The sequence below is a fragment of the Ascaphus truei genome, chromosome 17 (genome assembly GCF_040206685.1).
Source record: "Ascaphus truei isolate aAscTru1 chromosome 17, aAscTru1.hap1, whole genome shotgun sequence".
Classification (NCBI taxonomy): Eukaryota; Metazoa; Chordata; class Amphibia; order Anura; family Ascaphidae; genus Ascaphus; species Ascaphus truei.
Window position 1 is genome coordinate 17,688,833 of NC_134499.1, and position 22,844 is coordinate 17,711,676.

The following is a 22,844-nucleotide window of genomic DNA, read 5'->3' on the forward strand; positions in this document are numbered from 1 at the left end:
ACACTGGGAATTGAACCCGGTTCCCCTGCTTCACACTCGATGTCATGTTTACCGTCAGTGTCTTTGCACAGAGCCACTGTCCAACATCTTGGCCCCAGTGATAAGCAACTCTACCGCCTGTAAAGGAAAAACAGCTATACCCAATGGTGGGGTACCTGGTTTAGAGACCCCCTGAGGGAACCGCCTACAAATACACAGTACAAGCTCTTATCAGGAAACACAACAAAACCACTGCAGTTAAAAGGGCACAATAAAGCTTCATCCTGCCCTACCTCCGAAGGTGTCATCTATAACCCATGGTGCTGACAGACAAGGAGAAAATGTAACCAACTTACAGTCATTTTCTTTTCCTGGAACCGTGGCAGTGGGCACAGTTCCCTCCCTATGTATGCCTAATATACATCAGTTGTATTTTTCAGCTATGGGAGCATCCAAAGACTATCTGCAGTTAGTGGGAGGGGCCTTTTATGGCCTACCTGCAAGAATTCAATTTCCTGTCCTACTCCGCTGGGGATAGACTAAAACCCTACGATGCCCACTGCCATGGTGAACAGGAAATTATGATTGCTTCAACTAACAGCTGCGGTTATTAGCGCAACCTTTACATTACACTGGGCTCTGGTGAGAACTCCATTTTAATCTCCAGGACACATCACATTTCAAACCCTTATACCTAAGGAACGCCGCATGGGATTTAAAAAAAAAAATCAAGGCGTGAGGCGACCTCAAAGTAATGCAAGTAAAAAGGCAATCAGGGTGGACTGCTGCTCTAATATTCTATCTACACACTGGAGATAACCCCTTCAGTTCCAGAACGGTTAATGACAATACAAATAGACCAGAAAACAAGCCCTTTACACAATAAATGATTTTTATTTTTTATTTCCTGACAAACATTCTTAACTCAAATTTTTTTTCGTGGACATTTTCAAGAACACTTTATTTAAAAAAAAATAATAATAATAATATTCTTACCCAGATATTACAAGTAACAGTTAGGTATTCCAATTATACAAAAAACACAGAGCTTCATCAGCGCAGGGAGGGAGTTGGGTTCGCACCCTTCACCTCGAATAGTGAAAGCAGACGTGAGACAAGCCCATTTACACAACTGGTAAAACATTTTCAGCGCCCTGGGCGGGAGTTAGAGAACCTCAGATATTTTTTGGGAGACGCATCATGAGACACCAAATTGCGATCTAAAATATTCATCATTCCAAACTAAATAGGGTTACAGAGGGTTTTTTCTCAGTCACTAAAGCAGGGGAGGCCAACTCCAATCCTGATGGGCCAGCAACAGGTCAGGTTAAGGATATCCCTGCTTCAGCACAGATGCCTCAGTCAACTGCACCACATGTGCTGAAGCAGGGATATCGTCAAAACGACATCATGGTGGCCTTGGCAGACTGCAATTAGCCACCCGTGGGCTAAAAGACCAGTTTGCTCAATAGCCGAAAGGTCCTCGTTGGGTAAAGTGCTCTGTGGGTCCAACCTACATCTGTTAGATGAACACATTCAATGTTTCTGTATGTTGTGTTGTGATTCATTGTGTAATGGGGAATTCGGTCAGTTCTTATGACCCATCTTCCCAGCCGCATCACATTATGTAACGTGTAACCTGAACACCCCTTCTAGATTCAGACATTTTAACCCTTTGGGTAGTGGCCATGTGGTCACCACCAGCTCTCTTCCCCCCCCCCCCCTCAATGATGTGAAGAGGGCTCCCACTCTTATGTTCACATCCCCTGCTACATCGTCTCCAAGAAAAGGAGGACAAATAGCAGGACGAACAAATACAGGTAACGACTTGTACATCAATAGGGACAGCCTAAGGTTTAATGAACCAAATTATTTACAGTTTAATCAGTGTTTAACAAACCTCGGAGGTCTTTTCACGTGCACGGTTCAACTCTCACCTGTGCTCCGTCCAGACAGATTAATAAGGCCAGCAGTTACTATTCGTTGTATGAAAAAGGTATCACAAGGTATCGCGGCAGGTTACTACGGTTACTGTGCAATGTGCAAGGAGGGGGTGAGGGGGGAAGAAGAGGGGTGCATTTTTAGCATAAAATAGTGTTCAAACACTTCAATATTTAGCTCCTAACCTGCCCCACCCCCAATCTCAACAGAGTGTTTGCAATGCGAAGAAACAAAGTGAGCTGTCGGCCTCTTTGGCAGCAAATGGTTAAAAAAGTGTTTATCCCCCAATGAGGATTTCTAGAGTAAAATGATGTCTCTGTACGTAATTTGCAGTCCCTCTGCCCCGCAAACACTGCAAAGGATCCTCAGTAAGAATGACTCAGTGAAATAGCGCTCTAACCCATGTTATTAACTGCGGTTTGATTCTCTAGATTGGACTGTCTGCAATTCACTAGAGGAGTTATTTTGCCATCAAGTAATGCCAGAGCAGAAACCTACTTACTTTTAACTGCAAAGGGATTCACTGCTCCAAGCAAACAGGCTTTAGAAAACGAGGTAAAAAAACCATTGTAGAAATTATTCTTATTTACGAATGCCACAAAATGTGATGGACAGGTCACTGTAGGGACTTCTGTTTTATTTCCGGCCACTGCAGCAGTTACAGTCAAAATATAAACCCCCTTATTGACCATTTGGCATCCCAGGGGGTAATGATTTGATGGGAAAATAACTTCTATACTCCTCTCGCGCCAGAGATCCCATCAATTACTTCTAAACCCCACATCTCTAGCTCATGTTTCCAGCGGCGTATCACGGTGTGATGGCCTAACAGGGTAAAGCAGGGAGTGACGGCTCCAACAGGCAAACAACTAATCCCGTCACATTAATGAGGAAACAGCGGATGGAACGACTGCCACTGATGTGTATTCTCCAGGCTGTTACTCCTTAATACGTAGCTTCAGCTTCGGGGACATCTTGTCTTACTGTAACCCAACTCCTGAAGCGCACCTTTACTATTATACCCAGGACACTCGTTGACAGCTTTGAAAAGCCCCAAGTTGTAAGCGCCAATCCTGCCATCTTAAATTCTCCCACTGAACTGATCACCAGTAGCTACGTTGTTGGAAGTCAAGACCGATGCGCAGACAAGATGGAGGATTACATTCGCCGTTACTCTACAAAATCCCCGAATAGCTGGAATTATTATCAATGGGGTGTTGTTTTAAAGGGTAAACCCTCTGCCCTTTGTTAATTATGGCTGGGGAACATTGTGACCCCAATTAGTTTCAGGGCTGGAGTTAGAGTGGAATGTCAGAGTTAGTCTGGTGCTGCTAACACAGTGAAGTTATATATAATATATTTATATATATCAAAGGAAAAAAACATTAGCTTTTAAATACTGGCAGCAAGATGACTTATTTTTTTTATAAAATCTCTTAACTCATTACAGAATAAATGAAACCCAAAGACAAAGGCCGGTAAGAACACTAATGATTAATAAACTTCTTTTCCGCGCCTGCATTGCAGGGCTGCCCGCGCGGCCATCTCGAACACTTCCCTCACTCCGTCTTTCGTCTTCGCAGAGCACTCCATGTACCCGAAGGCTCCGATCCGGTTGGCCATGTCCCGGCCTTCTTCCGGCTTCACCGGCTCCTGCGGGAAGGAAAGAACGTCGGAACGATTAACATGGCGAGCGGTTCTCCGGAGAACGGTGTGATACTACATTACGAGACAATACATCACAGACCGACAGGTACAATGAATTGCAATGCAAGGGTTAGTGCCTTTGAAGTAGGTGAGGTTAGTTTGAATCCCAGAATGAGCCTCTTTTCTCAGGAACTGAAGTTTGGGTGCAGGGGACGTCATCCCGGCAGCGCTGTATGTCCAATTTTATTTCCCAACTACCAGCACTTACATAGGAAACACATTACAGGCCTAAAACAGTCCCCTTCCCTAACAGAGGCGCCAGTAACTGTGCAGAGCAATGTGTTGCAGACCCTCTGGCAGCCGAATGGTTAAACAAACGTAAAGCCACACGTAATAAACACGCTGAAAACATGTAACCAAAGAAACTAAAGACAAACCCTTCTAACTTCTGTGGTTACATACGGGCTCAGCCTTAACGAGGGGATCTTAATGTAACAACGTCATGTTTGCAGTGCGGCTGCTGTGGTTTGGAAGTTTATCTTTTGCCGCCATTTTAATCAGCCCCTGGTGGCCTGCTGCTCAGGGCTTGGTATCTCTGAAGTGGGAATGTTGCCAGTCTCAGAGAATAGCGAGAGAGAATCTATATTTAAGTGGAACACAGCAAATTGCCGCTATAAAGGTTCAGTCCCTTTTGTGACGTCAGCCTCTGCTGAGGAGAAGCGTATATCCATATCCACTCTGACAGGGGCCTGGTGGGCCAAGGTTACAGGAAGCACCTCATTAATAAAAAGCGGCCCCCATTAATTCAGAGCCCACACTAAAAAGAAATTCCCCCCGGGGAACCTGTGTCCTGATATATTTAGTTTTTTTGTGCCATGTCTGCAGGGTCACAAATAAAAGGCTGCAACATAACCCCCGATGACATTGCAACTTTCTATTGGCTGCCAGAGACTCCGACACTGTGGCCATTTTGTGTCACTCGGGGGGCCATGATCAGCTCCCTTTAAAGGTTCATGTTTGCGTAGACTTTGCTGTTGCCCCAGTGGGTAAGCTGGGGGTCTCCAGAAAGATGTTCATTTCAGCTATGGTAAGCCCTTGCTTCCCGAGATCCTTAGCTCTGAAGGGACTGCCAGTAACCGCTAAGGCTGGGCACTAAATATGGCCATTTAAAGGTCTCACAGGCCAAAAGGAAGCTGTGATGTCATGCCTTGTGGTATTGAGATAGCGGCGGAAGCACCTTTAGCGGTAGGTACCCTGGGAAGCAGGGAGAAAAGACATGCAGGAGGGGTACAGACCTGCTTCATCTTGGTGAGCTCCTTGCGAGTGTGCTCATCGTTACGCAGGTCTTTCTTGTTCCCCACCAGGATGATCGGTACATTGGGGCAGAAATGTTTTACCTCCGGGGTCCACTTCTCAGGGATGTTTTCTGTCGCAAAAAACAAAAATCAATCCTTAGTGTCTGTTCACAGCAGAGAGGGGCGGAAGAGAGCACGCGCACACACACAATAGTGAGACAGAGGGGGATCTCTCACACAGTAACGTCAGCAACAACACAGGGTCGGAGAATAACAGCAGATACAGCGACTGTTTAAAGGAAAGACGACAAATCAGGGAGGACTCCTTGCAGTCCTCCAGGCCTGCCCCCTTTTCCCATTGGCCTGCCCAGCTTTATTATGCCTGTGCTTCCCATCACTCGTCACTCGACATAGTTCTGTATGGAAGCATTTGACTACTCTCTCAGTGACTCCACAGGTATTGACGCGGATTGGACGACTACCCCCTCTGGCTCTCGACTTCGGCTCTACTTGGACTTTGTAACTTCTGGCATCCCTGTAACACGGCTTATACCTTCGATCATCCGCAACTCTCCTATCCCTGATCTTGGCAACGGCAAATACTACTCCTCCTCTACTACCGGTACCGGCAAGTATTGTCTTCATTACTATACCTGGCCTGGCAACACTAACACCACACTCCGGACGTGCTCCCTTTGCTGCGGGTGCGTGTATCCCTACGTCCCACCTCAGCACAGGGGACGGGTCTGGTCTGCGGGCAGCACCGGCGTAACATTATGTCGAGCCCACAAGACGCAGACCAGACCGAACTTCAACAGTTTCTCTCTAATCTGCTTCAGCATAACCAGGCCATGGCGGATCAAATTGTGACACTTACACGCCAGGTCGCAGTACTCTCAGACAGGGTACCGACCGCGACCCCGCCAGATGTAAGCCCCCACTCCGCAAGCGCAGTTAGCAGCTAAGATGTAAGGATTCCTCCCCCCAAGCCTTATGCAGGTGAACCGCAAGATTGTAGGGGTTTCCTAAACCAGTGTGAGGTGCAGTTTGAAATGGCTCCCCATCTCTACAATACTGATCACAAGAAGGTAGCCTACATTTATAACCTCCTCACTGGCAGCGCCCTGGCTTGGGCTTCCGCGGTTTGGGAGCGACGTTCTGACCTTACCGAAGATTACCCGGCATTTAAAGCTGAGTTTCAACAAGTATTCGATTCTTCCGCTCGTCGGGAGATGGCATCTGTTTCTCTCCTCCAGATCACTCAGGGACGGCGAATGGTGACGCAGTATGCTGTGGAATTCCGGACTCTAGCAGCCAAGACTAACTGGGGACAAGAGGCTCTCGTCTCCGTGTTCTGGCAAGGCCTGGCAGATCCCATCAAGGATGAACTCTCTCGCCAATCCAGGCCGGATCAATTGGAGGTCCTCATTGATTTGGCTGTCCGAGTGGATCAACGTATCTAGGTACGCCGCTCAGAGCGTCAGCGCACTCGCGTCCATAACTTTCAAGTTCCGTTCTCCAGTACTCCTAGCAACACTCCTGCACTGGAGTTGCCAGAGCCAATGCAATTGGGGGTACAACGCATCCGCACACCGATACGGCAGTTCCGCCATGCCGGGGGATTGTGTTTCTACTGCGGATCCATGGAACATCTGGTTCGGGAGTGTCCACTGCGTCCGCGATGGGAACACCCAGTGAGTACAGAGGGGCTCTCTCTGGGTGTAATGTCTCCACGTCCCCTTTCTAAAGGTGAACTCCCTAAGAAACTTACATTTCCAGTCTCCCTTTCAGGCGATAAGTTCAAGACTTCTACCGCCGCTTTCATTGACTCAGGAGCTGGAGGAAACTTTGTGGATCTTGAATTCGCCAGGTTAAACCGCATACCACTCGTGAGAAAGAAGGTTCCCATCGCACTCATCGGTATCGATGGACGTCCTCTTACCCCGGCCCACATCTCCTTAGAGACGGCTCCCTTGCTTCTGTCTTCACATCTGCACAAGGAGATCTTAGTTCTCGATGCCATTCACGCTCCTGGGATACCCATCACCCTTGGTCTTCCTTGGCTACAGCTTAACAATCCTCTCATTGACTGGACTTCCTCTGCCCCCATTTCTTGGAGGCCGAGGTCAGGCGAGACTCATCAACTGCTGGCCAATACCTCTGTTCCCGAAGTTATTCTACCTTCCGTTTACCATCAATTCCGGGACGTTTTCAATAATGTACAGTCAGACCTCTTGCCGCCACACAGGACTTACGATTGTCCGATCGATCTAGTTCCAGGTTACTCCCTACCCAAGTCCAAGACCTACCCCTTGTCGTTACCAGAATCTCACGCTATGGATGAATATATCCGGGAGAATCTCAAGAAAGGCTTTATTCGTCACTCCAATTCCCCAGCAGGGGCTGGGTTTTTCTTCGTCAAGGCCTTGCATCGACTACAGGGGTTTAAACCACATCACTATTAAAAATCGTTACCCCCTTCCCCTTATTACCGAACTGTTCGATAAATTACAGGGGGCCAAGATTTTTTCCAAGTTGGATCTACGTGGTGCGCATCAGGAAGGGGGATGAATGGAAGACGGCCTTCAACACGCGTAGTGGACACTACGAATATCTAGTAATGCCTTTCGGCTTATGTAATGCTCCCACTGTCTTCCAGGATTTCATCAACGACGTCTTTCGTAAGGTACTCAATATTTTTGTTATTGTATACTTGGATGATATCCTGATTTTTTCCAAAGATCTCCAGGACCATATACGCCACACCTCCTACGTCCTTTCCCGTCTCCGTGAACACCATTTGTACGCCAAACTGGAGAAGTGCACCTTTCATACGACCTCTACTCCGTTCCGGGGGTATATCATTTCCGATGAGGGGTTTATGATGGACTCCGGTAAACTTCAAGCAGTCACTGAATGGCCAAGACCCAACTCTCTCAAAGCCATACAACGTTTTTTAGGGTTCGCTAATTACTATCGTAAGTTTATATGGAGTTTTTCCACCATTGTGGCACCCCTCACTGCGCTCACCAAAAAAGGAGCTGATCCTTCTGCTTGGTCACCCGAGGCCATCTCCGCCTTCGAGACACTCAAGGAAGCCTTTATATCCGCACCTATTCTCCGTCATCCCAACATCGAACTTCCCTTCGTCCTGGAGGTCGACGCTTCTGATTGCGGCGCTGGTGCCGTTCTTTCCCAGAGACCCACGCCCCAAGATAAGTTACATCCCTGTGCATATTTTTCCAAGAAATTCTCGTCTGCCGAGAGGAACTATGACGTGGGTAACAGGGAACTTCTGGCCGTGAAGATGGCTCTTCAAGAGTGGAGACACCTGCTGGAGGGGTCGAAAGAGCCATTTACTATTCTCACGGACCACAAGAACCTTCTTTACATAGAGAACGCTCGACGCCTTGGTCCACGACAGGCTCGTTGGGCTCTTTTTTTTCTCGATTCGATTTTCACCTGTCCTATATTCCCGGGACCAAGAACGTAAAGGCAGACGCACTCTCCCGTATATATTCTTCTGAAGAGAGGCCAGAGGAATCGTTGGAGACTATCCTTCCACATGAGAGGATTCTCGCCACGTCTACTTTCAAGAATCTTGACAAGATTTTGCACTCCCAGAGACGCATTCCCAAGGACTTGGTCGTTCCCGACAACAAACTCTTTGTACCATCCAAATTTGATCCAGAGGTCCTGTCTTGGGGTCACTCCTCTAAATCTGCAGGTCATCCAGGTTTTAAGAAGACTACTGATCTCATTCGTCAGAATTTCTGGTGGCCAAGGATGTCTCAAGATATTCTGGAGATAATCAGGGCCGTGGGAACCATGACGAAAATATGACGTCATAGGCCTTTAAAAGCCTATGTCGTCTCATTTTGAAGCCAGACGCCGAGGAGGAAGGACCTCCGGCGAAGAAAGAAGACCAGGGCGTGGCAGCCGACGGGAAGAAGACCCTGGAAGAAGATAGAAGAAACAAGAATACAGATGAAGATGGATTAGAAGTTGAAGACCCCTGGATTGTCGTGTTTTATTATTTTAATGTTTATTATTTTCTGGTTTATTATTTTATGGGTTCCTGTTCGTGGATTGGTTCGAGAGTAAGCTGTTCAACGGGAGTCGGTGAGTGGGTCAAGTAATGGTTAGTGAACTAAAGAAATGTATTTAATGTAACTGTGTTTTTTGTTGCTTTTTACATGTGTTTTTTTTTTATTGTACATCATTTCTTGCCACTGTATGTATGTATGTATGTATGTATGTATGTATGTATGTATGTCTAGAGAGAGATATACATACAGGGTAAGAATTGATATTGTTTTATAAACTTGATTTGCACTATTTTAAATGACTGTGGGTATGCTGCTATGCATAGATGTGTGTAATTGATTGATGGTGACTTTATTGGATTACATAGTATACTTCTTTTGATGTAATGCTATTTTATTTGAAATATTGTATTGTTAACATTGATTTGCAGCGTCTACATGTAGCTTACATTTTATGCAGCATGTATACAATGTAAATGCAAAGTTTTAAAGTTGCAGTTCAGTCTTTTTTATTTTTTTACTTCAATAGTTTCATGTGGGCAATCTCTAATTACCTAAAGAACTGTATAGCTGCAGGTCAATTCGTTCTCCATGGCGAAATTTGGTGACATCATTAGTGAAGGGATCTGTTTTTCTTCTGCTTCTGTCTCTCAGTGGAAGCTCATGAATATTCATGAGCACTCCTGCACTGACATGTGCTAGAGGGAGGGCAGGGCTGACAAAGGGGTGTGCCAGGGCTTGTGACAGGACATGAAGGGGCAGTGCCTTAGTAAATGGCTGTTAAAATAGAATACAAGAAAATTGGTCTTTCAAAGTTATTTTTTTTAAAACAGAAAATGCTAAAAGTATTTTTTCTTACTACAGAACTGATTTATTAAAAAAAACACACGTGCAGGATATTGACTGAACTGCAGCTTTAAGTGGCATTTGAGACTTTGGATTGGCATGTGATGCTTTAGATTGGATGATTACATTTCATTTGTTTAGGAAATTGCATTGTATTTCATTGAGGATGTTATGGATAAGTAGTATTGCCAGGATGGCTTAACCCCTTAATTACCTTTGCGGTTAGTACCCGATAAGGTGATTAAGGGGTTCATTGATATGTGAATGTCATTGCAATGTATTGGCTATGTATTATTTTGGCAACGGACTACAAGGATGATGCTGCCGATGGGGCCTTCTTATTGATGAGGTCAGTAGAATTTTCTTTCTTTTAATATGCTAGTTAATGTGTTTAATAATGGCCAAATAATGTATTATCCCTATGTGGATAATAGTTATTTGGCACATTACTGTACTGTATGTGGTGGGGTGGGGGCAGGGGGTATTGGCCCCAAGGGTATGTGGGTAGGCCTCCCTTGTGGGTAGTGGGTGAGGGTGGTTAGGCCTCAGGGGGTGGGGGGGTAGTGGGGTAGGGTATGTGGGTGAGGGTGGGTTAACCCCTTAATGACTGTAGCGGTTAATAACCGCTATGGTGATTAAGGGGTTAGGGGACATTACATTGGATGTTTTAATTCTTGTTTCTGTTTTGCAGAAGCGGATGGGGCATGGGCAGGATGAAGATGAGGATGGCCTTTATCGTGGCAGCCGCACATGGGTGAGTGCTATATGTATTTAATGTCTTTTGTTCTGTATGTATTTTAAATGGACAACTGCACTATTATCCATTTGTGGATAATAGTAATGTTGCCCATTACTGTATTGTATGTTGTGTATTGCTATGTTTATTGGGGGCAATTGTCCCCAATAAACATACAATTATGCGTTAACCTCTTCATTGCCTTAGCGGCTATCCGCTATGGTAATGAAGCAGCATTAATGTATTTTAATAATATTGTGCGGGAGCAGGGGGCCCCCTGAGCTGAACCGCATTGATTTGTGGCTCAGAGACCCCCTGCTTCCCGAGTTACAGGCCCCGGTTTGGGGCATTGGTTACAGTGTCGACGCCATGTTTATTGCGGGCACGTAGCGTATGGGACGCTATAAACATGGCGCCGACACTGCCCACCCGATCACACATACCGGGGCCTGTAACTCGGGAAGCAGGGGGTCCCTGGTCCACAAAGCAATGCGGTTCAGCTCAGGGGACCCCCTGCTCACTGTACAGTATTATTAAAAAAATATTCATGCTGCTTCGTTACCGTAGCAGATAGCCGCAAAGGTAAGGAATGATTGTGTATTTATATATATGTTTTACTCATAGTGTAGATGTGCAGAGGGTCTCCGGAGCTGAACCGCGTTGGTTTTAGGTCCGGGGACCCCCTGCTTCCTGAGATACAGACCCCTTTATGGGGTGCCGGTATCCCTCTGCTTTGTTTACATTCCGCGGTCACGTGATCGGGACCTTTAAATGCAGAGGGATACCGGCACCTCATAAAGGGGCCTGTATCTCAGGAAGCAGGGGGTCCCCGGACCTGAAACCAATGCGGTTCAGCTCCGGAGACCCTCTGCACATCTACACTATGAATAAAAATGTATTTTTAAAATAATTTTTAATGTGCCGATGTTTGCGCAGAGAGAGCAGCGGATCTCTCTCTGCTGCAAACACATCTCGGCAGGGGACGGCTTCTCGGCAGATTCTCGCCAGGCAGCCATCTCGCCACCGGTTACTAGCCATTTTATCAAATGGTGGTGGCGCATTCATTCGCCAGGGATTCGCCCCTTACAGCATACAGCGAGGTTAACACGCCAAAAACATGGCTACTTGCTAAACTGGCTAATGCATTTTTTCGCTGCTTACTGCATGAGGCCCTTAGTCTCTACAATAATATTGAAGGCAGTGATACTTGGCTTAAATCAGAGCCCTTGGAATTGATGTATAGGCTTCTCCTGCAGTCCTCAGAGAATGGTGAACTGTTCCTTGAAAAAGGGATATAAAGAGCAAAATAGTGCAATATTGTTTAATAAATGGATAAAAGAGACAATGCGATTACCAACTCACAGACGTGTGGTGTTCGGCGCGGTTGAATATTGAGCTTTCCAGCTTTGCATTGCAGGTAACCTCAGTCCAAGCACTTAGTAGCTGCAGTCTATGTTGTCCGCATCACCTGGGGTGTGTGGAGTCCTCCTCCGGGGGTTGTCCGCTCCCCACTTTGTTGGTACCCCTTCTTCCCACTGCGGGCTGCTGATAGCATAGGCTAGCGGTGTGCAAACTTGGGGGCGGGAGATTTGTCTGGGGGGGTGCAGGCGATTGCAGACGTCCCGTGCTCTCCCCCCAGGCATTTAAATTAATGCCGGGGGACCGCGTGAGGCCTCTGCAACCACAACACTTACTGTGATTCAGGCGCGACTCCATGGCACGTCACGTGACCCCGGAGCATCATTTGACGCTATTGCAAGTGAGGAGAGGGGACGCGAGACCGGGGGAGGCCTGGCAGGGGGGCGCTGCTTCAAAAGTTCGCGCTCCCCTGGTCTAGGCTGTGTCCTGATATATGTGGTTCCTGTTTTAATTCGTTCTCTGTAAGCTCCGTTGAACCGGATCTGACTCTCGAGTTTTGGGACTCCGATGACATCACTCGTGTAATACGGTGGCTCGTGAAGGACACCCTTTGCGTTTCAAGAAGTTCGTTCTCTTCCTCAGGGAACCCGCTCTGAAGATATCCATTTCTCAAAATTTGCCACTTTCACTTGAAGTAGCTCAACTGTATTGAACACTCTTCAAATATGTTAGCGTGCCCATCATCGATGAAGTCAGTATGATAGGTGCAGAGTTGTTGTCTCAAATGGACGCCCGACTTAAACAGATCACTGGCAATGTTGAAACCAACTTTTGGTGGAGAAGGCATGTTTTTTTTTTTTAAACTTATATTTTTATCAAGATTTTTCAAATATAAATGGGAGGTGGAGGGATAATCTGACAGTAGGGGGGTAATCAGACTCTCAAATAAAGGTTTAAGGCCATTTGGTTAACACCTAATCCATAATAAGGGTTCAAGAAGCGTCAGCTCTTGAGCCCAGTACTGTGTAATGCGTAAAATGTATTGTGTGACAAAAAAGTATTTTATGTGGTTTTACCTTTCCAGGAGTGCCAGCAAGTAGAGATTGCTGTGGTATGAGTTTCAAGGGGCGTTTGCGGAGAAAGGGTTGTCAGAATGTGCCTAGCTAGTCAGGGTCCAGAGTTGCTGGTTCCCCTAAAAATGTACCCAGGAATCAGGTCTGATTCCTGGATACATGTAGGCACATGTCCTGGCAATATATCCCCTTGAAAACACTTTCGTGACTCACCACTATGGGTTCCCTGCTTCAGCGCAGACAACAAGGGTAAAAGGGTCATAGGGATGTGAGGTGTATAAGATCAGCTCCACGTCACTAAAGCACAAGACTAACGTAGGTTCCTGTTTTAAGTTAATGGGGATAAGCAGTAAATGCCCAGGTCACCCAGAACCTATATAGGGGTTAATGGGTTGGTTCCCTGCTTCAGCACAGCTAGAAAGGTAAAATGGGCACAGGGATGTGATGTGTCCCCTGAAACAGTCAAGGGGTCCCTAGCTTAATGGGGATACACAGGTCACCCAGAGCCAGTATAGGGGTTCTGAGGTGCTCCAACCATACATATAAGGTTGTGAGGGGATTCTTAGAATCCATACTAAGTCTATGCAACAGTGTGTGGGGGGTATGGCTGGGGAAAAGTAAAGTGCAGCTTTTTATTCTATTTCCCATATCAGAAACACTTAGGTTTTTTAAGTGTATATTTTATTAACAAAGTGTGTTAAGTACATATATGCTTTGTGTGCGGTAAAATGAGGCACAGGGATGAACAGGTATCCCTGTAGCCGAGGGAATCCCTAGGTTAAGGGGGGTACCCCAGTTTGTGCCAAGGTATCCCAACCGAATATGAGGTACCACAAAATGTATGCTGTAATAAAGTATGACTTATGGTGTTTTTTTACACTTACTATAAGGCTCTATGCAGTCAGCTGGGGCATATGTTTAAGGTGCCAGCTAGTCTGCATAGAATCCGTAGGATGAAAGAGGAGACGGGATGTTGAGAGGTGTCGGGGTGCTAAGTGGATGGGGCAGGGCGGAGTACTGGGTCCAGAGAACAGAGACCCCTGTGGGGGGGGGACCCTCTGGTCTGCTAGACTCAGTGGCGCCTGCCCAGCAGGAGGCAATTGGCTGGATAAGAAAAAGATGGTGATCATAGGTGCTTTTCCTATTGGCCAGATCATATGTCCTGCCCACAGGGTGTCCCGAGCTGGCTCATCACGCCCCCTGCCTCTGACATCATCAGCCAGATGAGCCCCACTCTGATTGGCTGGTGGGACATGTTCCCATGCCCGGATTGGCTGCAGAGTTCTGTGAATGAAACTCAGAAGTATTATAAACCCCATAGCCAATCAGATTTGCAGATTCTAAGCAAGATTCTAAGCACCAAGTCTAGTGAGTTAAAAATCCAGACCTCTGGAGAGAGGGGAGGGGTGGCGTCTGGAACTGCAGGCTGATTTCAGTTCTAGGACATTGCAGGCTGAGTCTCAGTCAGGGGAAAATCCTTATGTAGAATTCCCTGCACCTAGGAGAGTAGCTTTTTTTTACCACCGTGCCCAAGTAAGTGTGTCTTTTCTTATATAGTTTGTCACTATAAGCCCAGCCTTAGTACAGCAGCCATGTTGAGCTGTCATCTCTTCTATTCTGGTAAAGTTACTGGTTTTTACCTATTCCTATATCTTGCATTTAGGCCACTTCCCTCATAGCTCCCCTTCCCCTCTATTTCTCTCATGTCCCAGTGTTCCCTCAGTACTTTCCCCCCCTTTTTATTTGTATGTTGTTGCCCCAAATAAACACTTCAGCAAGTAAGAAGGTTTCGTTGCTTGATATATGGGATTGAGTTAACCTGCCTGTCCCTACGCATCCATCAGGGTGTGCTTGGTCCAGAACAGCAACAGTGCCACATCTTACTTCAATGCTGAAAAAGTTACTATTCCTAACTTCCATTGTGTGGTACAGTTTAAACGTAAAAATTTGGTGGTGGAGTTGCCATATACCATAACAATATGAATACTGCACGTTAGTACACCTCATCTAGACATAATACACTGTCAGATGACAGACTTACCAGTCACTGTTACACCGGTTGGAGACAGATGCGCTGCTGAGTACGTGTTACCCAATGGGCAAGTTATCCTCTCAACCGTCATATATATATATATATATATATCACCAAACACACGCCTCGACAATATCATCAACTTCCTCCATTTCATTATGCTACCATACTTAATTGCCGGTGCAGTCTCATTGCACAAAGACTATCCTCCAATACCCATCATTTTAAGTGGTGACTTTAACATCAACTTTCACTCCGTTGAATCCCTGCCTCTCATTACATTCATGAAACAAACATTTAATTTAACTCTCAACACCAATCCAGCCATTGCAACTACAAGATCAGGTTCAACAATTGATGCAGTCTTTCCACACCATTTGGATACTTTACGATCAAAGATATGTCTCTTACTTTAGTTATCATAAATTAATAGTATCATGTATTAAACATAATACAATGGTAATGTCATGTCAGAAATAAAGTAACTGAATTACACTCATTACTGTCTTTGATTGTATAGTGATCACCAGTATGTCAACTTTAGTTCATTTGTGACAAAGTGATGGTGTAGAGACAGGCGCTGAAACAATACTAGTAATCTCCAATCTTTAAGTGAATAAATTATTTTTAAATTTATAATATAGTGTGTGAATATAAGTGACTAATAATGGTGCAATAAAACAAGTGTATATAAAAGTTGTAACCCCTGCTCAAACCCTCTGGAAGGGACTGTCTTCACTGGTCCCAGATGATCGATATATGTTCTCACAACCTGTGAGAGGTATCCTGTCTACACCTAGAAGACACTACAGATTGTACAGATCCTGTTTTTGCCCATACCTTACTGCTATCCTGTGAGTAGGCTGCACACGAGAGCCAAGTTTCTCCACACATTGTCACACTGCATTATACAGTCTGCACTTAGTTTGTGTCTTTTCTGTTGTTTTTTCCTTCATGCTCCCCCTGGGTTGTGAGAACTTTAGTTCATTGACAAAACACACAGAGAAGTTTCACTTACATGTGTGCTTGGCACACACCCCTTTATTTTCAATGTACAAGACAAGGTCCAGAAATTCTCTCTCTTGTTTACTTATTTTTGAAGTAAATTTCAGATTTAGATTGTTACAGTTTAGATATAAAATGAAATTATTCAAACATTCCATATCACCCTGGCATACAAACAAAACATCATCTATGTATCTACGCCTGAGGACCAGGTTTGCACCAAATTTGTTGTTGGATCATATCCAGTCTTCCTCCCAAATACCCAAGAATAGGTTGGCATAACTTGGTGCGAACCTGATCACCATGGCCGTCGCACACAGCTGCAGAAGAAAATTATTGTCAAACCAAAAGAAGTTGTAGTTAGTAGTTAGAGTGGAATGTCAGAGATAGTCTGGTGCTGCTAACTCAGTGACCTTATATATTATATTTGATTGATATATAGATATATCAAAGGAAAAAAGATCAGCTTTAAAATACTGGCAGCAAGATTATATTTTTATTCAAATAAATTCTCTTAACTCATTACAGAATAAATGAAAAAGATAAATAAAGGCTAGTAAGAACACTAAAGATTAATAAACATCACTTCAAGGATTTTTTGTGAGTATTCAATGCCATGGGGCTCCCCTCTTCATATGCTGGCTCCCCCGTCTCTCCCTGGAGTGTGGGGATGGGTTTTTGTCCTTTTATGTGGCATTTTCCATTAGATGAGAAGACACGTGGATTTCTTCTTTCCGTGCCTGGCTTGCAGGGCTGCCCGCGCGGCCATCTCGAACACTTCCTTTACTCCGTCTTTCATCTTCGCAGAGCACTCCATGTATCGGAAGGCTCCGATCCGGTTGGCCATGTCCCAGCCTTCTTCCGGCTTCACCGGCTCCTGTGGGATGGAAAGAAAGGCATAACGATTAACATGGCGTAATTTGACGTGTCGTCACGTGACCTACGGCATAATTTGGTGCGCCGCATTGCCATGGCGACGAGCGGCAAATGACGCAGTGGGGTCATGTGACGTCACATGACCCCTGGCGTCATTTGATGCCTGTCGTCATGGAGACGCATGGACGCGAGACCTGGTAAGTTAATTTACAGAGGCCTCACGCTGAATAGCACGAGGCCTCGGTAACTGCCGTGCCCCCCCCCTAAAATCTGTCCCCCCAGCTTGCGCAACCCTGTATTAGACCACCAAAGAAAATAATGGGCACCCTGTCCCTTTAAGGTGAAACAAATCATAAAATAAAATCCTATTACTGCTAAGGAAACTAACTACACAAGCAGGCCTCTCCCTACCCACCTGGGTAGCTATCCTACTTCCAGATCATAACAATAACTAAAGTAATATATGCCAAAAGAGTTCTTATCTTTTAGGTTCTGGGGAATCCATCCCAGGGCTCCAGGTCATTCCCTCTAGGAATTCAGGAATGTCGGGTCCGGGGAGCAGGGCTCTGTCCAGCACGAAGAATTCAATGTCCTGGGTGGGGGTCTCAGCAGCCATGCTTCCTGCAAGGCTGGGGAACCAGAGCAGCCAGCGTCCTTCCTGGCTGGGAGAAAGTCAATCTCTCCCCTTGCTGGGGAAACGCAGTCTCTCCTGTGCAGGGCACTTCCTGCCTTTTAAACCTTCATTTAGGAGTGCTGGCTTACTTAGTTCCAGGTGCAGCAAGCTTCCACATAGGAAACTCTCTTGCACGCTAGAACCTACACACTTCACGAGCTCTCTAGTCCACAAGGACAGTGACTCAGTCACATATCCCCCTCCCCAGCGCAACATTGCCTTATGGAGCGACCTATGCACAATTACCGTGCACCAGCATCGGAGACGTCCCCTCTTTCCATCTTTTCCTTGTCTTCCAGTTGAAAACTTTTCCCTTCAGGGCAATTACCAGGCCTTCCGGTTTTGGAGACATAATTGCTTCTCTATGCACACAGTCAACATTGATAACTTCAAAAGAGCAGAAAGTGGTGCTCAACACTTGTGAATAATAAAATATGTGACTAGTTAATGTCACATATAGTGATCTGATAGACTGTTAAGTGATAAAAAACAGAGTTACAGTGCATAATAATAATAGTAATAATACACTAGTGAATATAATGTATATACCAATACATTAAAAAACAGGTGATAATTGTGATATCAAATAAATAGAACATAGTATACTCATCCACTCAAAACTCTGGAACAGGATATGTTTCCAGTATCCTCCACAGAAGACATCCACAAAATTCTGGAGAGCGGGGGATGTAACACCATAGGAGAGAGAAGAATAGTGGACATAGAACAGTATTGTAAGAAACTCGAGGTTCAGTGCTGTATGGAACCTCCAATATTAATACTCACAAATGGAAGAGTTACAGTATATGGGCATATCCAAAACTGTGGCAAACTGTAGTAAACGTGGGTGGATGTACACTCAGCTCAGCAAGACCCAGGGGAAAGAAGAAAACCAAAAACCAGGATAGTGCAGATGGTACTTTTTAAAAGTATATTTTATCAAAAAAGACCCCCTGTAGTAAAGGCGTACATCAGGGATGATCTATTAAAAACATTTGTACAATATAATAATGCCGCCGTGACTCCCGGGAGCCGGGGCGAGTCACACCCACTCCAAGTCTCCACTGCTACTGCTGTCATCACTTCCGGGTTCTGAAATCAGGTGACCGGATGACGTGGCTGCTGTGGATGGCGTTCCTCCCAACGCCGATCCTCCATTCGGGATCAGCTGCTTCACCGAGTGCTGGCTCAGACTCTACATGTTTCGCTCTCGCTTCCTCAGGAGTCAGTCATTATTGTAAAAATAATAATAATAATAATAGCATGTTCTTGTATAGCGCTGCTGTTTTACATAGCGCTTTACAGAGACATTTTGCAGGCCCAGGTCCCTGCCCCGTACAGCTTCCAATCTATGTTTTTGGTGCCTGAGGCACAGGGAGATAAAGTGACTTGCCCAAGGTCACGAGGAGCCGACACCGGGAATTGAACCAGGTTCCCCTTGCTTCAAACTCAGTGCCAGCCAGTGTCTTTACACACTGAGCCGCTCCTTCTCCCACATGTATCGTACAAATGTTTACAGCACTGAACCCCGACTGTCATACAGTACAGTTCTATGTCCATTTTTCTTCTCTCATATGGTGTTACATCCCCCCCTCCCCTGACTTTTCTGGATTTCTAACATTGATAACATCAGGATTTTCCATCCACTGTATTTGTAGGTTCTGCCACCCACTTGGCTAAAACATCTTTTGTGGTGGGCCTGGGTGCCTTCACTAATTTGATAATCATCTGAACCCAGCAAATGAAATTGAGGGTTTGGATTTTTAAATCCCAGATCAATGAGTTGGTTCTCAGTAGTCCCAGGAGGGTGCCAATCTGCTTCTGGAATAACAGCAGCACTATCAAAATCAACTGTTTCTGCTTCCTCTTTGTCATCAGTGAGGGTATTGGGTTCATTTTCTATGATCTCCTTCTGTGACCAACGTATCTCTTTTAGCATTGGAATCTCTTTCTCCATCTTAACACTGAATGTCCATTCCGGCTGTTCCTTGTAATCCACAATTTGTTCCTCGTGGTCCTTCCTCAATTCTTGCACAGCCTCTGCCCGCTTGCTTTCGAATTCTGTCTGACGGCTGGAATCTATTTCGCTTATCTTAGTCTCGTGCCGTTTCCCGACTTCCCCTTCATGGACGTTCTTTTCAAATGCTAGTTGCTCTCTAAGTGTTTGCCTTTTATTTTCTAAATCCATTCTCCACAGCATTTCAGCATGCATCTATTTTGTGGTATCACTTAAAGAGCATTCAAGACAAGCTATTTGAGTTTTCAGCTCTTGAAGCTGTCCTTCTGCACTTCTTTTCAGTGCAGTTGCCAGTTCAGCTTCTTTGGAGTGGAGTCGTGATTCCACATCTCCCAGCTGGCTCAGAGCAAGGCTTAAATCTGTTTCTTTTTCTCTATTTCTGACCTGAAATTGCTGGTGCCCCTCCTGGACCTTGTCCAGTTCCAGCTGCAGCTGGTCCTTCTCATCGGCCATCTCGGTCTCATAGCGCAGTGTCAGGTCGGCCACCTGATGGCCGGACACTTCCTCCCTCTCATCCTTTTTGGCGAGCTGTATCTTGAGCTCAGCAATCTGCACCTGTAGCTCTGCAATTTAATGATGCAGGTCAGTGGAGTCACCTTCCAACTTCCGACGATTCTTCTACAGCTCTTGGCGCTGCTTCTCCTCTCACTGAAGACGGTCTTCTAGGCCAGAGATCATAATCTCATGCTTGTTTTTAAGTTTGGCCTCAATATTGACCTTCTCGGCATCCGCCTGTTTCTCCTTGGACTCTTGTAGACTCGCCTTCAGCTCTTGCAGCTGACTCCGCAGCATGTGGTCTGCCAGGGAGACACGTTCCTTATGCAGCATTCTTTCTGCACTCTCCAATGCTTCCTGCATATCTAAGTTTTCTTGCGCCAATTGCTTCTTCATTTTTCATACTTGATGAAGCTTCTCAGTCTCTTCACTGACCTGACTTGTCACATTCCAAACCTCTTATCCTGTTGAACACTGTGAACCCTGCTGAGTTCTACCACACCTGTCTTTGGAGTGATAGCCACTGACTACCTGCTACCTCATACCACACCTGTCGGGGAGACATGCTAATCCCCCTACACACTGCTTGATTATATCTTACGTTTTGTAAGTAAGCCTTCTAAAAGAGCCAAGACTTCATCATCACATTTACTGAATATAAGAACCTCTTCACTTAGAGTGTCTCTGTGTTTTTTGTTTCCCCTTTATGCTCCTCCTGGAATCTGAGAACCAATTGCTTTTCATCCATGGCAGCAATAATGGTGTTTGCTTTCTCCAGAGTAGTCATCATCTCCTCCAACTCACTGCGGAGGAAACACTCTGTTTTCCCTCAAAGCTCCATACTCTTAATCCTTTTTTGAGGCCTTGTTCGATGCCCTAGATATCCGGTGGGGGTGTCCATCCCTAAAAACACTGTGGTGGCGTGTTCACATTAATCCGATGGCTGCCCCAGCTAGCCACCCAGACAGACCCGACCCAGTCATAGCCTTACTACTCAGCAAGCGCCTTCCCAACATTAACAAGATTGAACATAAACTTGTGGCCCACATACTACCAGCTGCAAGATGCTGCAATGCCTTTTCTTTAAAACAACCAGCCCTCGTCATGAATGCAGTTAAGAGTAGAATAAACCAAACTATGGTATTTGGAAAATTTACTGCGTTCCTCAAAGACACCATTAAGGAATTTCAGAGAGTCTGGGATCCACGGGTCTCAGCAGAAGCTCCCCTCCATAACAACAGAGAGTTTTCGACCCTTTAAAATCTTGGTCTAGAAAAGTACAAATGTTTTGGGAGTCCTTGGCCAATGATTCGAGCTACATAGTATATTAAATATATAGCTTTACTATCAGTGGGACACGCTGGTTGACCAATACAGGTTGAATCAGGACGTGGTTCTTTAAGCAGACAGCAGGAGGGGTACAGACCTGCTTCATCTTGGTGAGCTCCTTGCGAGTGTGCTCATCGTTACGCAGGTCTTTCTTGTTCCCCACCAGGATGATCGGTACGTTGGGGCAGAAATGTTTCACCTCCGGGGTCCACTTCTCAGTGATGTTTTCTGTCACAAAAATAAATTAATCCTCAGTGTCTGTGCACAGGAGAGAGGGGCGGAGGAGATCTCACACACACTAACATCAGTGTCTGTGCACAGGAGAGAGGGACGGAGGACGTCTCACACACTAACATCAGTGTCTGTGCACAGGAGAGAGGGATGGAGGAGATCTCACACACTAACATCACTGTCTGTGCACAGGAGAGAGGGACAGAGGAGATCTCACACACACTAACATCAGTGTCTGTGCACAGAAGAGAGGGACGGAGGAGATCTCACACACACTAACATCAGTGTCTGTGCACAGGAGAGAGGGACAGAGGAGATGTCACACACACTAACATCAGTGTCTGTGCACAGGAGAGAGGGACAGAGGAGATGTCACACACTAACATCAGTGTCTGTGTACAGGAGAGAGGGACGGAGGAGGTCTCACACACACAGACACACAGACAGTAACGTCAGCGACAACGCAGCGCCTGAGCGAATAACAGCAGATACAGCGAGTGTTTAAGGAAAGATGGTAAAACTAGGAGAGAAATGTGCTCAGGACAAGGGGAACAGGTTAACCCTTTCGCTACCAGAGACTTCCTGCAACACATGCTGAAGTATTTCATATTCCTACATTAACATAACCAAGTACTGCGTTAAAGATTCAAGTGCAGTGATGTGTCACTATTAGATCATTCGTTCTTACCGAAACTGTCTGGGTTATCAATGGAAAAGCACATTAATATAACGTCGGTGCGTGGATAGGACAGAGGCCTCAGCTGGTCGTAATCTTCCTGCCCGGCTGTGTCCCATAAGGCCAGCTCCACCTAGTGGCAGAGGAAGAAAGTGTCAGAGAAACGGCGATCTACTATATATTTTGGAAAGCCGTTTGTCTGTTTGCTGTGCATTTGGACACCTCTTAAGGTAGCATTACTTAATTTTGCATGATGGTTCTTGAGATCAAGGAGCAGGTTTTTGTCTATGTTTGGATACAATTGGACTGCAATAAAGGGGGATAACTGCTGCACACCATATTATAAAGAAAGAAAAATACATATTTACCGGTGCGCTTGTGTTGAAAGAAGTCCTGCTGGAAATCCAAATCACACAGTAAAACAAGAATAACACAAGGCGCTGCAGATTTTCTTAATGCTATTTAATGAGACAAAAACTTAGCGACGTTTCGACCAGAGCGGTCTTTTTCAAGTGGTGAGTGGCTTAAACTAAAGTGTCCCATAGAGTCTTATATACCCATATAAACCCCCCAGCATGCTCGCTAATG

The 22,844-nt window shown here is 45.6% G+C and overlaps 1 protein-coding gene and 1 pseudogene across 5 annotated transcripts in view; both read right to left on the reverse strand.

Annotated features, from left to right (window-relative positions):
- Window positions 1-853: 853 nt before the first annotated feature.
- Window positions 854-22,844, reverse strand: part of LOC142468034 (transforming protein RhoA-like) — a 31,363-nt gene continuing 9,372 nt past the window's right edge. For 2 of the 5 annotated variants that reach the window (XM_075574103.1, XM_075574102.1), the window contains exons 3-6: window positions 22,625-22,652; window positions 22,269-22,389; window positions 21,447-21,577; window positions 15,963-16,836 (exon numbers count right to left, since the gene is read on the reverse strand). In XM_075574103.1, the coding sequence (XP_075430218.1) occupies window positions 16,663-16,836; window positions 21,447-21,577; window positions 22,269-22,389; window positions 22,625-22,652 (454 nt within the window). In that variant the 3' untranslated portion in view covers window positions 15,963-16,662. Of the gene's footprint in view, window positions 3,574-4,862; window positions 4,994-15,962; window positions 16,837-21,446; window positions 21,578-22,268; window positions 22,390-22,624; window positions 22,653-22,844 lie in introns of those variants that run through there. The other 3 variants (XM_075574100.1, XM_075574098.1, XM_075574101.1) reach the window with 3 other exon arrangements.
- On the reverse strand, window positions 17,118-20,095 carry LOC142468431 (lamin-A-like; annotated as a pseudogene).